Raw genomic sequence first — 12,251 nt, forward strand, 5'->3', positions numbered from 1 at the left:
CAATGGTTAGCATAGCGCCAGGGACTGATTCCCGGCTTGAGTCACTGTCTATGTGGAGTCTGCATGTTCTCCCCTTGCGTGCATTTCCTCTGGGTACTCTGATTTTCCCCCACAGTCCGAAAGACGTTCTGGTTAAATGCATTGGCCATGCTAAATTCTCCCTCAGTGTACCTGAACAGGCACTGGAGTGTGGCAACTAGGGGATTTTCACAGTAACTTCATTACAGTGTTAAGGTAAGCCTACTTGTGATTCATAAACAAACTTAAACTTTAAACATTTCCAATTATAGAGTCAGAGCAGCACAGCACAGAAAAGGCCCTTCGGCCCATTGAGTCTGCATCGACAATAACTACCACCAAAGGCGCGCTAATCCCATTTTCCTGCACTTGTCCCATATCCTTGAATGTTATGATATTTCAAGTGATCATCCAGATAGTTTTTGAAGAATGTATGGTTTCCGGCCTCCACTAACTTCCCAGGCAGTGCATTCCAGATTCCCACCACCCTAGTGGATATTCACAGTAACTTCAATGCAGTGTTAATGTAAGCCTACTTGTGACACTAATAAATAAACTTAAACTTAACTTAAACTTAAAAACTTAAATCCCCTGAACGAAAAGGTTTTTTTCACAAATCCCCTCTTGAATCTCCTGCCCCTTACCCTTAAACTATGCCCCTTCACGACTGACCCCTCTACCAAAGGGAACAGCTGCTCCCTGCTCACCCTGTCCATACCCCTCATAACCTTATACACCTCAATCATGTCCCCCTTCTCTGCTCGAAAGAAAACAATCCAATACTTTTTTTAAATCATAAAATGCCATAATGAACAAGGTATAGGCATAAACAACTATAAATTGTATCTCACACAATTGACCAAACTAAAGTTTATTATTTATTTATTAGTCACAAGTAAGGCTTACATTAACACTGCAATGAAATTACTGTGACATTCCCCTAGTCGCCACATTCTGGCGCTTTTTCAGGTCAATGCACCTAACCAGCACGTCTTTCAGACTGTGGGAAGAAACCACAGCACCCGGAGGAAACCCACGCAGACATGGGGAGAACGTGCAGACTCCACACAGAGAGTGACCCAAGCCGGGAATCGAACCTGGGACCCTGGCGTTGTGAGGCAGCAGTGCTAACCAGTGTGCCACCGTGCCGCCCCACAGCCATGTTTTCTGGAAGCTAGAAAACGTACCTGGCAATATCTCGTTCCTTCATGTGCACTTCAGTAACTTAGTTTAATAAGGAGTGTGTTAACTGTGTATTTAAGATTTTAGTGTCAACCTGTGCTGCTGCTATTTAACACAATAAGCTATAGTGCAATTGGAATGGTGTTCCTGACTTTAACATAGTTAAATGGTTTCTGCACAAGTAACTATTTCAATCTGATGGATTGTTCAACTATAAATCTGTACTTTAGTACAGAGTGAAACTTGGCACAAGTAGATAAATCCCAAAGGTCTGGGCTGTACCAAGCCCAGAATCAAAAGATTTGTCTATTGATCTTTTTATGCAGTCTACCCAAGAGAGCTACAAATATTTCATCAATAAGCAAACACAAGCTTGTTGAAACCCTAATGATGGCATCCAACCTGTTACATATTCTGCCTGTTTTTCCTTTGTATTGGTTTCAAAGAAAAAAAATGATTGAGGTGGCTGATCCAAAATGCCAAGTTTACCACCCAGCAGTAAACATTCAACCCTGCCCAACCGGCTTTTATTTATGCTTCAGTTACATCTTCCCTTCGAAGGAGCAGTGAAGATATTTTAGTCCAATGTCCATATTGGAATTATGATGTGGAGATGCCGGCGTTGGACTGGGGTGAACACAGTAAGAGTTTTAACACCAGGTTAAAGTCCAACAGGTTTATTTGGTAGCAAATACCATTAGCTTTCGGAGCGCTGCTCCTTTGTCAGATGGAGTGGAAATGTAATAAACCTGTTGGACTTTAACCTGGTGTTGTTAAAACTCTTACTGTATTGGAATTATCCAACTTTCCAATTACCTCCCATAATTTTCATAAAACAAAGCCTTGTGCAAGATTAAAAGACCGCAAAAACCCACTTATTGTCACTTGCATTTCTCAATTTTAATAAAATACACAGCTTCCTTGTCATGTATATTGTACTTATCACATGGTTATTGTTGTTGTCTTTGCATGATATCAACATTTGGGACACTCAATTATTTACCAATTTCATAAGCTTTTGGGAGCTCCCCTCCATAATAATAAATCATAAAGGGTTCTGCAATATATCACAGTTAATTCTATAGAATATAGGGCTCAGAATCAGGCCATTCAGTTTTACTAGTCTATGCTGCACTGGCGATGCTCTACGTTAGCATCCTCCCAACCTTGTTGAATTATCAGCGCCACCCTCTACTGCCTCTTTCATCCGATTATCTAGCCCTCCACCTTCTCCCACCTGCAAATGCATCTACACCATTTGCCTCAGTACTCCCTGTGGTAGCAAATCGCATGTTGTCATCAATCTCTGAATTCCCTCATTGATTTCTTGGTTATTATCTCATATTGATGGGTCTCTAATTTTGCTCCTTCCCACATGTGGAAACACTCCCCCTGTGTCTACATTACCAAAACCCTTCATAATTTCAAAGATCTCTGATTGCTCATCCCTCGGGTTTCAAGATAAAAGAGAGGCCCAGCCTGTTTATTCTTTCCTGATAGGTATAGTGACACTTTGCTAATATCATTCTTGTAAATCTTTATTTCACCCTCTCCCTCTATATTATTTTTATGATATGACAAGTAGAACTATACACGATACACGAAGTGCAGTCCAACCAAGATTTGATGCAAGTTCAGCAAGACTTTACTTTGTAGTGGAGGCAGGTAGGCAACAGACATGACACACCTCTGGATGGCATGGTCACAGTGGTTAGCACTGCTGCCTCACAGCGCAAGGGACCCGGGTTCAATTCCCGGCTTGGGTCACTGTCTGTGCGGAGTCTGCACGTTCTCCCCGTGTCTGCGTGGGTTTCCTCCAGTGCTCCAGTTTTCTCCCATAGTCCAGAAGACATGCTGGTTAGGTGCATTGGCCATGCTAAATTCTCCCTCAGTGTACCAAAACAGGCGCTGGAGTGTGGTGACTAGGGGATTTTCACAGTAATTTCATTGCAGTGTTAATGTAAGTCTACTTGTGACACTAATAAGTGAACTTAAAAACTAAACTCTCCCCCATCCCAGCATGTCACCCAATCTCACACCACCATTCTCACCCTCTCCACCAGCCTGCTCCTAGGGAGAGGGAGGTGATGCCTAAAATTCCAGCCCTAGTGTTTGGTTTGCTTCTGGTTTTATTGACTTGTGTCGTAACTTATAGTGATTTGTCTATTTTTACTTCCAGAACCCTTTACTCCTGTATTCTATTTTGATTATTATATTCCAAACAGTATGTGACCTCCTTATTTTGCATACTACAATGCAATACTTCACATATTTCTACATTGAAATTAATTTGCCAATATTATGCCCATTCTGCAGTTTTATGAATATCTTCTTGTACATTGTGGCAGTTCTCCTCAGTGTTGACCATCCCTTTCCCTTTTTTATCATTTGCAGATTCAGAAATTACATTGTTAACTCCAAAGTTTAAGTTTATTTATTAGTGCCGCAAGTAGGCTTACATTAACACTGCAATGAAGTTACTGTGAAAATCCCCTAGTCGCCACACTCCGGCGCCTGTTTGGGTACACTGAGGTAGAATTTAGCATGGCCAATGCACCTAACCAGCACGTCTTTCGGACTGTAGGAGGAAACCGGAGCACCGGAAGGAAACCCACGCAGACGTGGGGAGAATGTGCAGACTCCGCACAGACAGTGACCCAAGCCGGGAATCGAACCCGGCTCCCTGGTGCTGTGAGGTAGCAGCGCTAACCACTGTGCCACCGTGCCGCCGACTTAAAGTTTTAGGGCGTGATCTTACCGGCCGTTCACATCCCACTGCTGCTGCAGCTGGGACGGAGAATTTGGCGTCCAGCCGAATCTCCGTTCTCTGTGGTGAGACCAGAAAATCCCGCCAGCTTGATGGCTGTAAAATCCTGGCCTTAATTGTTAATATAAATTGTCAACAGGAATGTATCCTTGTGACCCTTGTGTTTTCTGTCTTGCAGTCGGCTCGCTTCTCCATTCTGTACTTTTCCCCAGTCTCTGCATGCTCTGACCTTATTCATCAGTCTATGATGTGATACTGATAAAAGGAATTTTGGTACTCTAGATAGACTACATTTACTTCATTACCGTAGTCTACGCTTTCCATAAATGTTCAAAATGAACATTACAACTGTTACCTTTTTAAAATACTCACGCATATTATTTGTAGCAATGCTTAAGGACTTCCAAAATATTTGAGCTTCTATAAACAGAGAATATTTTCTCACCTCATTCCAGCTGTTGATTTGTTCTTGAAGTTCCGGAAAAGCTGAGGAATTCCCAACATGGCTTCAATGAGGACAGCTGAGAAGCCAAGGGTTTCCACATAGAGTTGAGAGTCAATCAGGAGGTATGTAGTTACGAGGCACAACACACTGAAGGTCAAACAAAACTGGACGTAATCAAGGAAACGGCTCCAGGCCCAAAAATATCTTGGATCAAAATCTATGAGAAAAAAAAACAATTTTGATTATGCGTGCACCTATTGAACTAATTTATTGTATTAATTTATCGCAACTGCCAAGACAACAATAGTCTCTAATAAGGCACTGTATATATGCTGTTATTCCATGTTTGATATGAGGGATATAAGCCCTATAGCTCCCACTGCAAGTGTCACAGGGTCTAGAGAGATTCTGCATCCCTTCCTAACAGCACTGGAGGTGTACAGCAAATAGACTGCAGCAGTTCAGGAAGGCTGCTCACCATCACCATCTCAAGGGCAATTATGCAACAAATCTTGTCCCTGTCTGTGACCCTCACATCCCAGGACAAAGGAAAAGAGCAAGTGCCATGTAACATTTAAAAATTATACCGTCCTTTTGCCTCTGTGTTTCTAACCCTGGGGGTGGCACGGTGGCACAGTGGTTAGCACTGCTGCCTCACAGCACCAGGGACCTGGGTTCAATTCCCGCTTGGGTCTGTGGAGTTTGCACGTTCTCCCCATGTCTGCGTGGGATTCCCCCAGGAACCGGTTTCCTCCCACAGTCTAAAAGACTTGTTGGTTAGGCGCATTGACAGTGCAAAATCCTCCCTCAGTGTACCGAACAGGTGCTGCAATGTGGCGACGAGGGTTTTTTTACAGTAACTTCATTGCACTGTTAATGTAAGCCTACTTGTGACTAATAAGTAAACTTTACACGAACCAAGAGTCCTAAAAGTTAATGTGTACATATATATATACACAGAAGTAGGTCATTAGGCTCAATAAATCCGTATTGGTATTAACCATTCATATAAACAATTAGTCCACACCACATCTATGATATTCCTTCATGCCGTTTTCCTTAGTGCCCCGATGTCAGTGCAGCCGGGCTTTGTTGGCGTGTTTTGCACCCCCCCCTCCGTGTTTTGCATCCCCCCCTGTGTGTTTTACTCTCCCCCGCCAACTTTGATGATGTAAAACGGGCCCCCTGTTTATTTTTGACAGAGTGTGGCACGGTCTGGAGAAGAAAACCGAAACACGCCATTTTTCTTGCCACAACCAATACTCTACAATGCCGAATTCCAGTAAAATCGCCCCCAGTGTGTCAATGATTTTTAACACAGAAATTGCGATTCAATTTTGGACAGGAGACATCAATCACCTTTGCAGTATTAAGAAAACAAAAAATACACAAAATTGCATCCCTCAGGGTCCCTTAAAGAAAAAGAAACAAAGCAATTAGTCAAAGCTTGTCAGCACTATGCATTTTTAATGCATCTAGGGGGAGCTGACAAATTGTACAAAGGTGAGTTTTCTGTTGTTGCTCTGACGATACATGACAGGAGTACACAATCATCTGGATTTTGTGGTTGCAATGACAGCAAAAACTGTCAGTGTTCACCGACATTACAACTGTGAGGCCAATGGAATCTAATGGTGTCCACATTCACTCAGTTAGAGGTGAAAAGCCATAGTTTGGCCAACAGTCAGTCATAGACGTGTTCCCTCACAGGAGATGCCCCAGAATGGTCACAAACAGAAATCTTTAGAAATTAATGAACAGATGAGAAGCTTCCATTTTACTCTGTAATGTCTCTCTTAAAACCTCTGAAAAGATTATGGGTGGGACTTTCCAGCCCTTCTCGCCAGCAGGATCTTCTGCTCCCACTGAAGGCAAATCCCCGCCCGCCCCACCACACCCCTGTAGCAGCGGGCAAATCACGCAAAATGGTGTGCACATCGGTGGGACTGGAATATCCCCCCGGTGGCCAATGGTGAGCCACTTCCACCGCCGGAAAACATGCGGCATGGGGGTTGAGGTGGGGGGAGGGGAGGGGGCGGTGGCCAAATCCTGCCCCTTGCCTTTTTGATCAGGTGTTAGTGAGGCCTTTGGTCATCTTCCCTAATATCTGTTTATGTTGCTTGGTGTCAAATTTTGTTTGGTAACACCCCAGTGAAGCATCTTGTACTTCATATAATCTTAGAATCCCTATTGTGCAGAAAGAGGCCATTCGGCCCATCATGTCCACACCAACTCTCTGATAGAGCATCTTACCCAGGCCCACCACACCGCCGTACCCCACCATCCCATTCCCATAATCCCAACTATTTAGCCACTAATCCCCCTAACCTATATATCTTTGGACACTAAGGGGCAATTTAACATGGCCAATCCACCCAACCTGCACATCTTTGGACTGTGAGAGGAAATCAGAGCACCCGGAGGGAACCCACACAGAGAGAATATGCAAACTCCACACAGACAGTCACCTAAGGCTGGAATCGAACCCGGGTCGCTGACGCTGTGAGGCAGCAATGCTAACCACTGTGCCACCGTGCCACACATCATGTAGCACTTTGACTCAGAACTTTGTGAGTTCAAAGCCCAAACCAGTGCTTGAGTGCAAGTGGACTAGAGTACATTACCTAAAATAATACTCTAGTGCAGTACTGAGGGTATGCTGCATTGCTGGAGGTGCAATCTTTCCGATGAATCAATAAATCAAGGCCCTTGTATGTTTTGGTAATTTAAATATTGAATTAAGGTATTGTGGCCAATGTAACCTTCTGGCCCCACATGGATGGTTAAAGAAAATGTTGTCCAAATATTTAGCCCTTGGGCCCTCTTCAGCGAGGCTAACTTGGTGGAAAAGCCACAACTATTTCCCAGCTTAGGCCCACAGTTAAAATAGCAGTCAACAGGCCTCAATGATATTAACAGAAGAGCGGTTTCTAATTCAGGACTGCAGGAAAATAGTAGGATATCATGTGGCTTTTCCATCAATGCAGCCCAATTGATGTTAAACAGCTTGAGCTGTGTTGGTAACATCTTTTCAGACTGATCACTAACATGAAATAATTCAATGTGTGACCTTGGCACGAACAAATCACACCAACATAGGGCAAGAGAATAGAACATATGGCACCGTTTAATCAACTATACAGAAATAAGTTGTGTGGTGATCTGAGGCCAAGGAGACAATGTTACGTTGGGGAAAAAGGGATCATGAGTTAATCTCGAGGTTTTCTTTTACCAGGGGTCAGTCTTTGCTTCATTTTCCCTCTCAAAATTAGGGACACTGAAGGGATAATTTTGATGACATTGCGAAGGGAAGCTCTCGTTGTCATTTTATTGTGTTTATCAGCTTTCTTTTTATGCTTTAAAACATTCTCAGAAAGCAGCTGGAGAGAGAGAGAGAGAGTACAGTCGAAAGGTCTAACTTCATCTTTGCAAATGTTCACTTCCTCTGTATCTCCTGTTTCCGTTCAGTGGTTTGAGATATGATCACCTAAAACAACAACCTGCAACCTCTATTTTTCAATGTGGGTTGATATTGGATTGATTTATTTTATAAAGTGACCGTGAATTTAATTAGAAATTCTGATCAATGAACGTGTCAACTGTTTAATTATTAATCCAGTAACTTTGAGATAAACTGGGTAACACTTTGTATTATTTTGGATCAAGCTAAGCTATAAGCACATTCAATATTTGTGTTCATTAAGACGAGTTGGTACAAATCATTTCATTTTTTTTTCAGATTGAGTCCAACATGACGTTATATACTTTGATGTCTCAAATTACAGAAACAGAACAGAATAGAGAAATTATTCAAAAATGACCTATAATTAATTCAGTTCTACATAACTGAAGGGCAGCAAGTGGAAAAAATGCTTTCAAATATTATTGGGAAACCAAACTAGCTCTGGCAGTGAACCAGTTAGCTGGTAAAATTCCATTCTGCATTCGGGTAACAGAGGTTAAATTTTACCTAACTCACAACAGAATACTGACAGCATTGGAGCATGCATGGCAGGGCAGAATGAAAGCATGTGGGGCTTAAATCACAGACTGTAGATGAATTCCAAAATGGATTGAATGTTGCTGGCCTGACTTGGTCATTAAAATCACTTCTGGCACTGTATCCATGACCAGGCTACAATGCACCTGCTGCTCATCTCCTCAGCTACTTTTAACTATGCCTTCCCGGTGACGTCAGCATGTTTCTTCCCCCCGTTTCTGGCAATACTTATGTTGCTCCTCATCCTCGCTGACCCCAGCAATAATTCCAGGGATGCATTACTGAATCAGAAGGTGCTTTCACTTTAATATCAGTGCCAGGGTCTTCCAGCCCTGAGGAGAGAAGTCCCAGCCAACTGAACCATTCAGCCCAGATGCCATAAGACCATAAGATATAGGAGCAGAATGAGGCCATTCGGCCCATCAAGTCTGCTCCGCCATGGCTGATATGATTCTCATCCCCATTTTCCTGCCTTGTCCCCGTAACCCTTGATCCCCTTGTTGATCAAGAACATATCTATCTCTGTCTTAAAGACACTCAGTGACCTGGCCTTCACAGCCCTCTGTGGCAATGAGTTCCACAGATTAATTAATTCTCAATGGTATATCGATACATTTTGGAAGAGTGAATAATTTTGTGCTTATAAAAGTTAGTTGATGATTATTTTTTAATATAATTTACATATGATTGTTTCTTTTTATAGTAGCGAGCCCCTTTAACGGGTGAGGTTTCGGGGGGGCATGTGATCCGTTCGGCCAATTGGGCCAAACGGATCACATGCAGTCTAGAGACTGTTGGCATCTTTCTCACTCTGTGAATAGCGTTTTTCTGTTAATAAAAAGTTTGTTTAGTTATTCCACTTGGTGGTCGTCACTCTTTCCAAGATACAACACTTTCTTTCCCTGTCCTCCCCCACCCCCTGTTAAATTGTAACTCTGATATTGACTGTAATATCTCCCATAGTTTAATATATCCATTACTGTCTGCTGGTGACCCCCTAAGGTGAAAGCTTTCCTCCACACCGCCTGGAATAAGTGACTTCCAAAATTATGAGCGGATTGAAATAGCAAAAACCCATCATTGACCTGTACTGGCTGCATGTGAAAACTGTAACCAGTGGGGCCAAAATCTGGCCCAGCTATTTGGAATACATTTTGTTCAAACATCAGCCTCAGTGGTTCAATAGCTCATCGTCATTCTCTCAGTTTCAGAAGAGACTTATAAAATCACAACCAAAAGAGAGAATGCTGGAATATCTCAGCAAGACTGGCAGAATCTGTAAGGAGAGAAAAGAGCTGACGTTTCGAGTCCAAATGATCCTTTGTCAAAGCTTATAAAATCACAGATACACTCAGATCACACGGTAGCCGGAGAAAACGAGAGCAAAGCCCCTTGACAACAATTAACTTTGATTTTATACTCCGATCATTGGTTGCACATTTTTATTCAACTTATTTATGGGGGGATATGACTGCGTGAAATAAGTAAATATATCTCCACGGACAGTACTAATGATATGGGAATACACAACAGTTTCAGCTGACTACTGATGCAAAGTTACTTACTGACGAAGAACCTAAGGACTAACTATGGTGCAGATTTTGCAGTAAGCTTTAATGGTAAGACTGTAAATGGTCACCATTATTATGGAGTAAATAAGACAACAACTTCCAGCTGTTACGCATGTGCAATTATACATGGAAATCTGTAAGTTTCTGTTTGAGTTGCTCTGTACTGTTCTCAAACAAGTACATTATCTGAAAATAGATACAAAAATCTATTTGTAACTTGGCAATTGCCATATTTTTCCACCAGTGGCAAATATTAATGGCACTATTCTGGGCATTATTCAGAAAAGATACCCAGAGTTAATGCAAAACAGAGTAGGACATCTGAAACAAAAACGTAACGGTTGGAATTCTCCAATCTCAGACGCCCTACCACTGCTGCCAATGAGAACACGGAGAATTCTCAGCCAAATCTCCGTTCACTGCAGCGGGACTGGAGAATCCCAGCTGCGGGTGAGGTCGGAGAACCTGGTCCTATATTCTGGAAACATACAACAGGTGGGACAAGGTTAATTTAAAGTTAAAATTTATTCATTAGTCACAAGTAAGGCTTACATTAACACTGCAATGAAGTTACTGTGAAATTCCCCTAGTCGCCACAATCCAGTGCCTGTTCGAGTCAATGCACCTAACCAGCACATCTTTCAGATTGTGGGAGGAAACTGGAGCACCCGGAGGAAACCCACGCAGACACGGGGAGAACGTGCAAACTCCACACAGACATAGAACATAGAACATAGAACAGTACAGCACAGAACAGGCCCTTCGGCCCACGATGTTGTGCCGACCTTCATCTGAAACCAAGATCAAGCTATCCCACTCCCTACCATCCTGGTGTGCTCCATGTGCCTATCCAATAACCGCTTAAATGTTCCTAAAGTGTCTGACTCCACTATCACTGCAGGCAGTCCATTCCACACCCCAACCACTCTCTGCGTGAAGAACCTACCTCTGATATCCTTCCTATATCTCCCACCATGAACCCTATAGTTATGCCCCCTTGTAATAGCTCCATCCACCCGAGGAAATAGTCTTTGATAGTGTCAGACAGTCACAGACAGTGATCCAAGCCGGAAATCGAACACTATTTTAAGGTGAAAATGTTGGAGACTGACAGCAGGACTGCGTGCATCTGAGGAGAGGACATCCGAGTTTAGATGCATTCTGTTCACCAAAAGAGATGAAGAGGGGTGGCACAGTAGCACAGTGGTTAGCACTGCTGCCTCACAGTGCCAGGGACCCTGGTTCAATTCCGGCCCCGGGTCACTGTCTGTGTGGAGTTTGCACGTTCTCCCCATGTCTGCGTGAATTTCCTCCGGGTGCTCCAGTTTCCTCCCACACTCCAAAGATGTGCAGGTTAGGTTGATTGGCCATGCTAAATTGACTCGAGTGTCAGGTGGATTATCAGGGTAAATGTGTGGGGTTATGGGAATGGGGCCTGGGATTGTGGTTGGTACAGACTCAATGGGCTGAATGGCCTCTTTCTGTACTGTAGGAATTCTATGATTAAAATAATTTGCTACAATTAGGGGAATGTCCAAAAATCACCTGAAGACATTACAGAAATTCTGCTTCATGAGATTTTCATACTGCATGCATGTGAAAACTGTAACCAGTGGGGCCAAAATCTGGCCCAGCTCTTTGGAATACATTTTGTCCAAACTTCAGCCTTAGCGGCTCAGTAGCTCATCCTTGCTGGCATTCATTTCCAATCCTTAGAATTTGTTTCCTGGAAAAATTGGACATCACCATAGCACGTTTCCTTGCATGATGTTTGAAGTTATAATTCTATAGGAATGTCTTGGGTATATCAGCATGCAGCCTCACTACTCTGCACACGACGCTTTGCTACTTAAATTTAGAAAAAGGACTGATGCAAAATATCGATCTGCACAAATTAAGAGTGCACTACTAAGCAACTTTAGTGCTGAATGTTTGCAGTCAACAGTTTTATAGACTAAATGATGCGTTCATCCGTATTATGAATTTATCTTGACTGCAGAGCTGCTTGCTTTTATGATGCGGTCGCTAACGAGTTCGATGTTGACAGCTGAATTTTCAAAGATACCACCATTTTAAAAAAAAAATCACAACTACAACTGATGGTGACAGCTAACTAGTTTATTTTAACAATCACACCCAGGTCCTAACTCCGTCACCTCACTTATCTACCCTGCTAATCCCCCTGACACTAAGGGCCCTATTTTACCATTTTGATTTTAAGTGCTGAGCAGACCTGAAACTGAGAATGTTTCAGATCTGAATTTTAGA

At 42.8% G+C, this 12,251-nt stretch overlaps 1 protein-coding gene across 1 annotated transcript in view; it reads right to left on the minus strand.

The window, feature by feature from the left end:
* The window catches only part of LOC144492516 (solute carrier family 66 member 2), a 65,394-nt gene that overhangs the window by 22,922 nt on the left and 30,221 nt on the right, over positions 1-12,251 (minus strand). The window contains exon 4 of the mRNA XM_078210617.1: positions 4,413-4,629. Within this exon, the coding sequence (XP_078066743.1) occupies positions 4,413-4,629 (217 nt within the window). The remainder of the gene's footprint in view (positions 1-4,412; positions 4,630-12,251) is intronic.

The sequence above is a fragment of the Mustelus asterias genome, chromosome 4 (assembly GCF_964213995.1).
Source record: "Mustelus asterias chromosome 4, sMusAst1.hap1.1, whole genome shotgun sequence".
In the NCBI taxonomy this organism is placed as follows: Eukaryota; Metazoa; Chordata; class Chondrichthyes; order Carcharhiniformes; family Triakidae; genus Mustelus; species Mustelus asterias.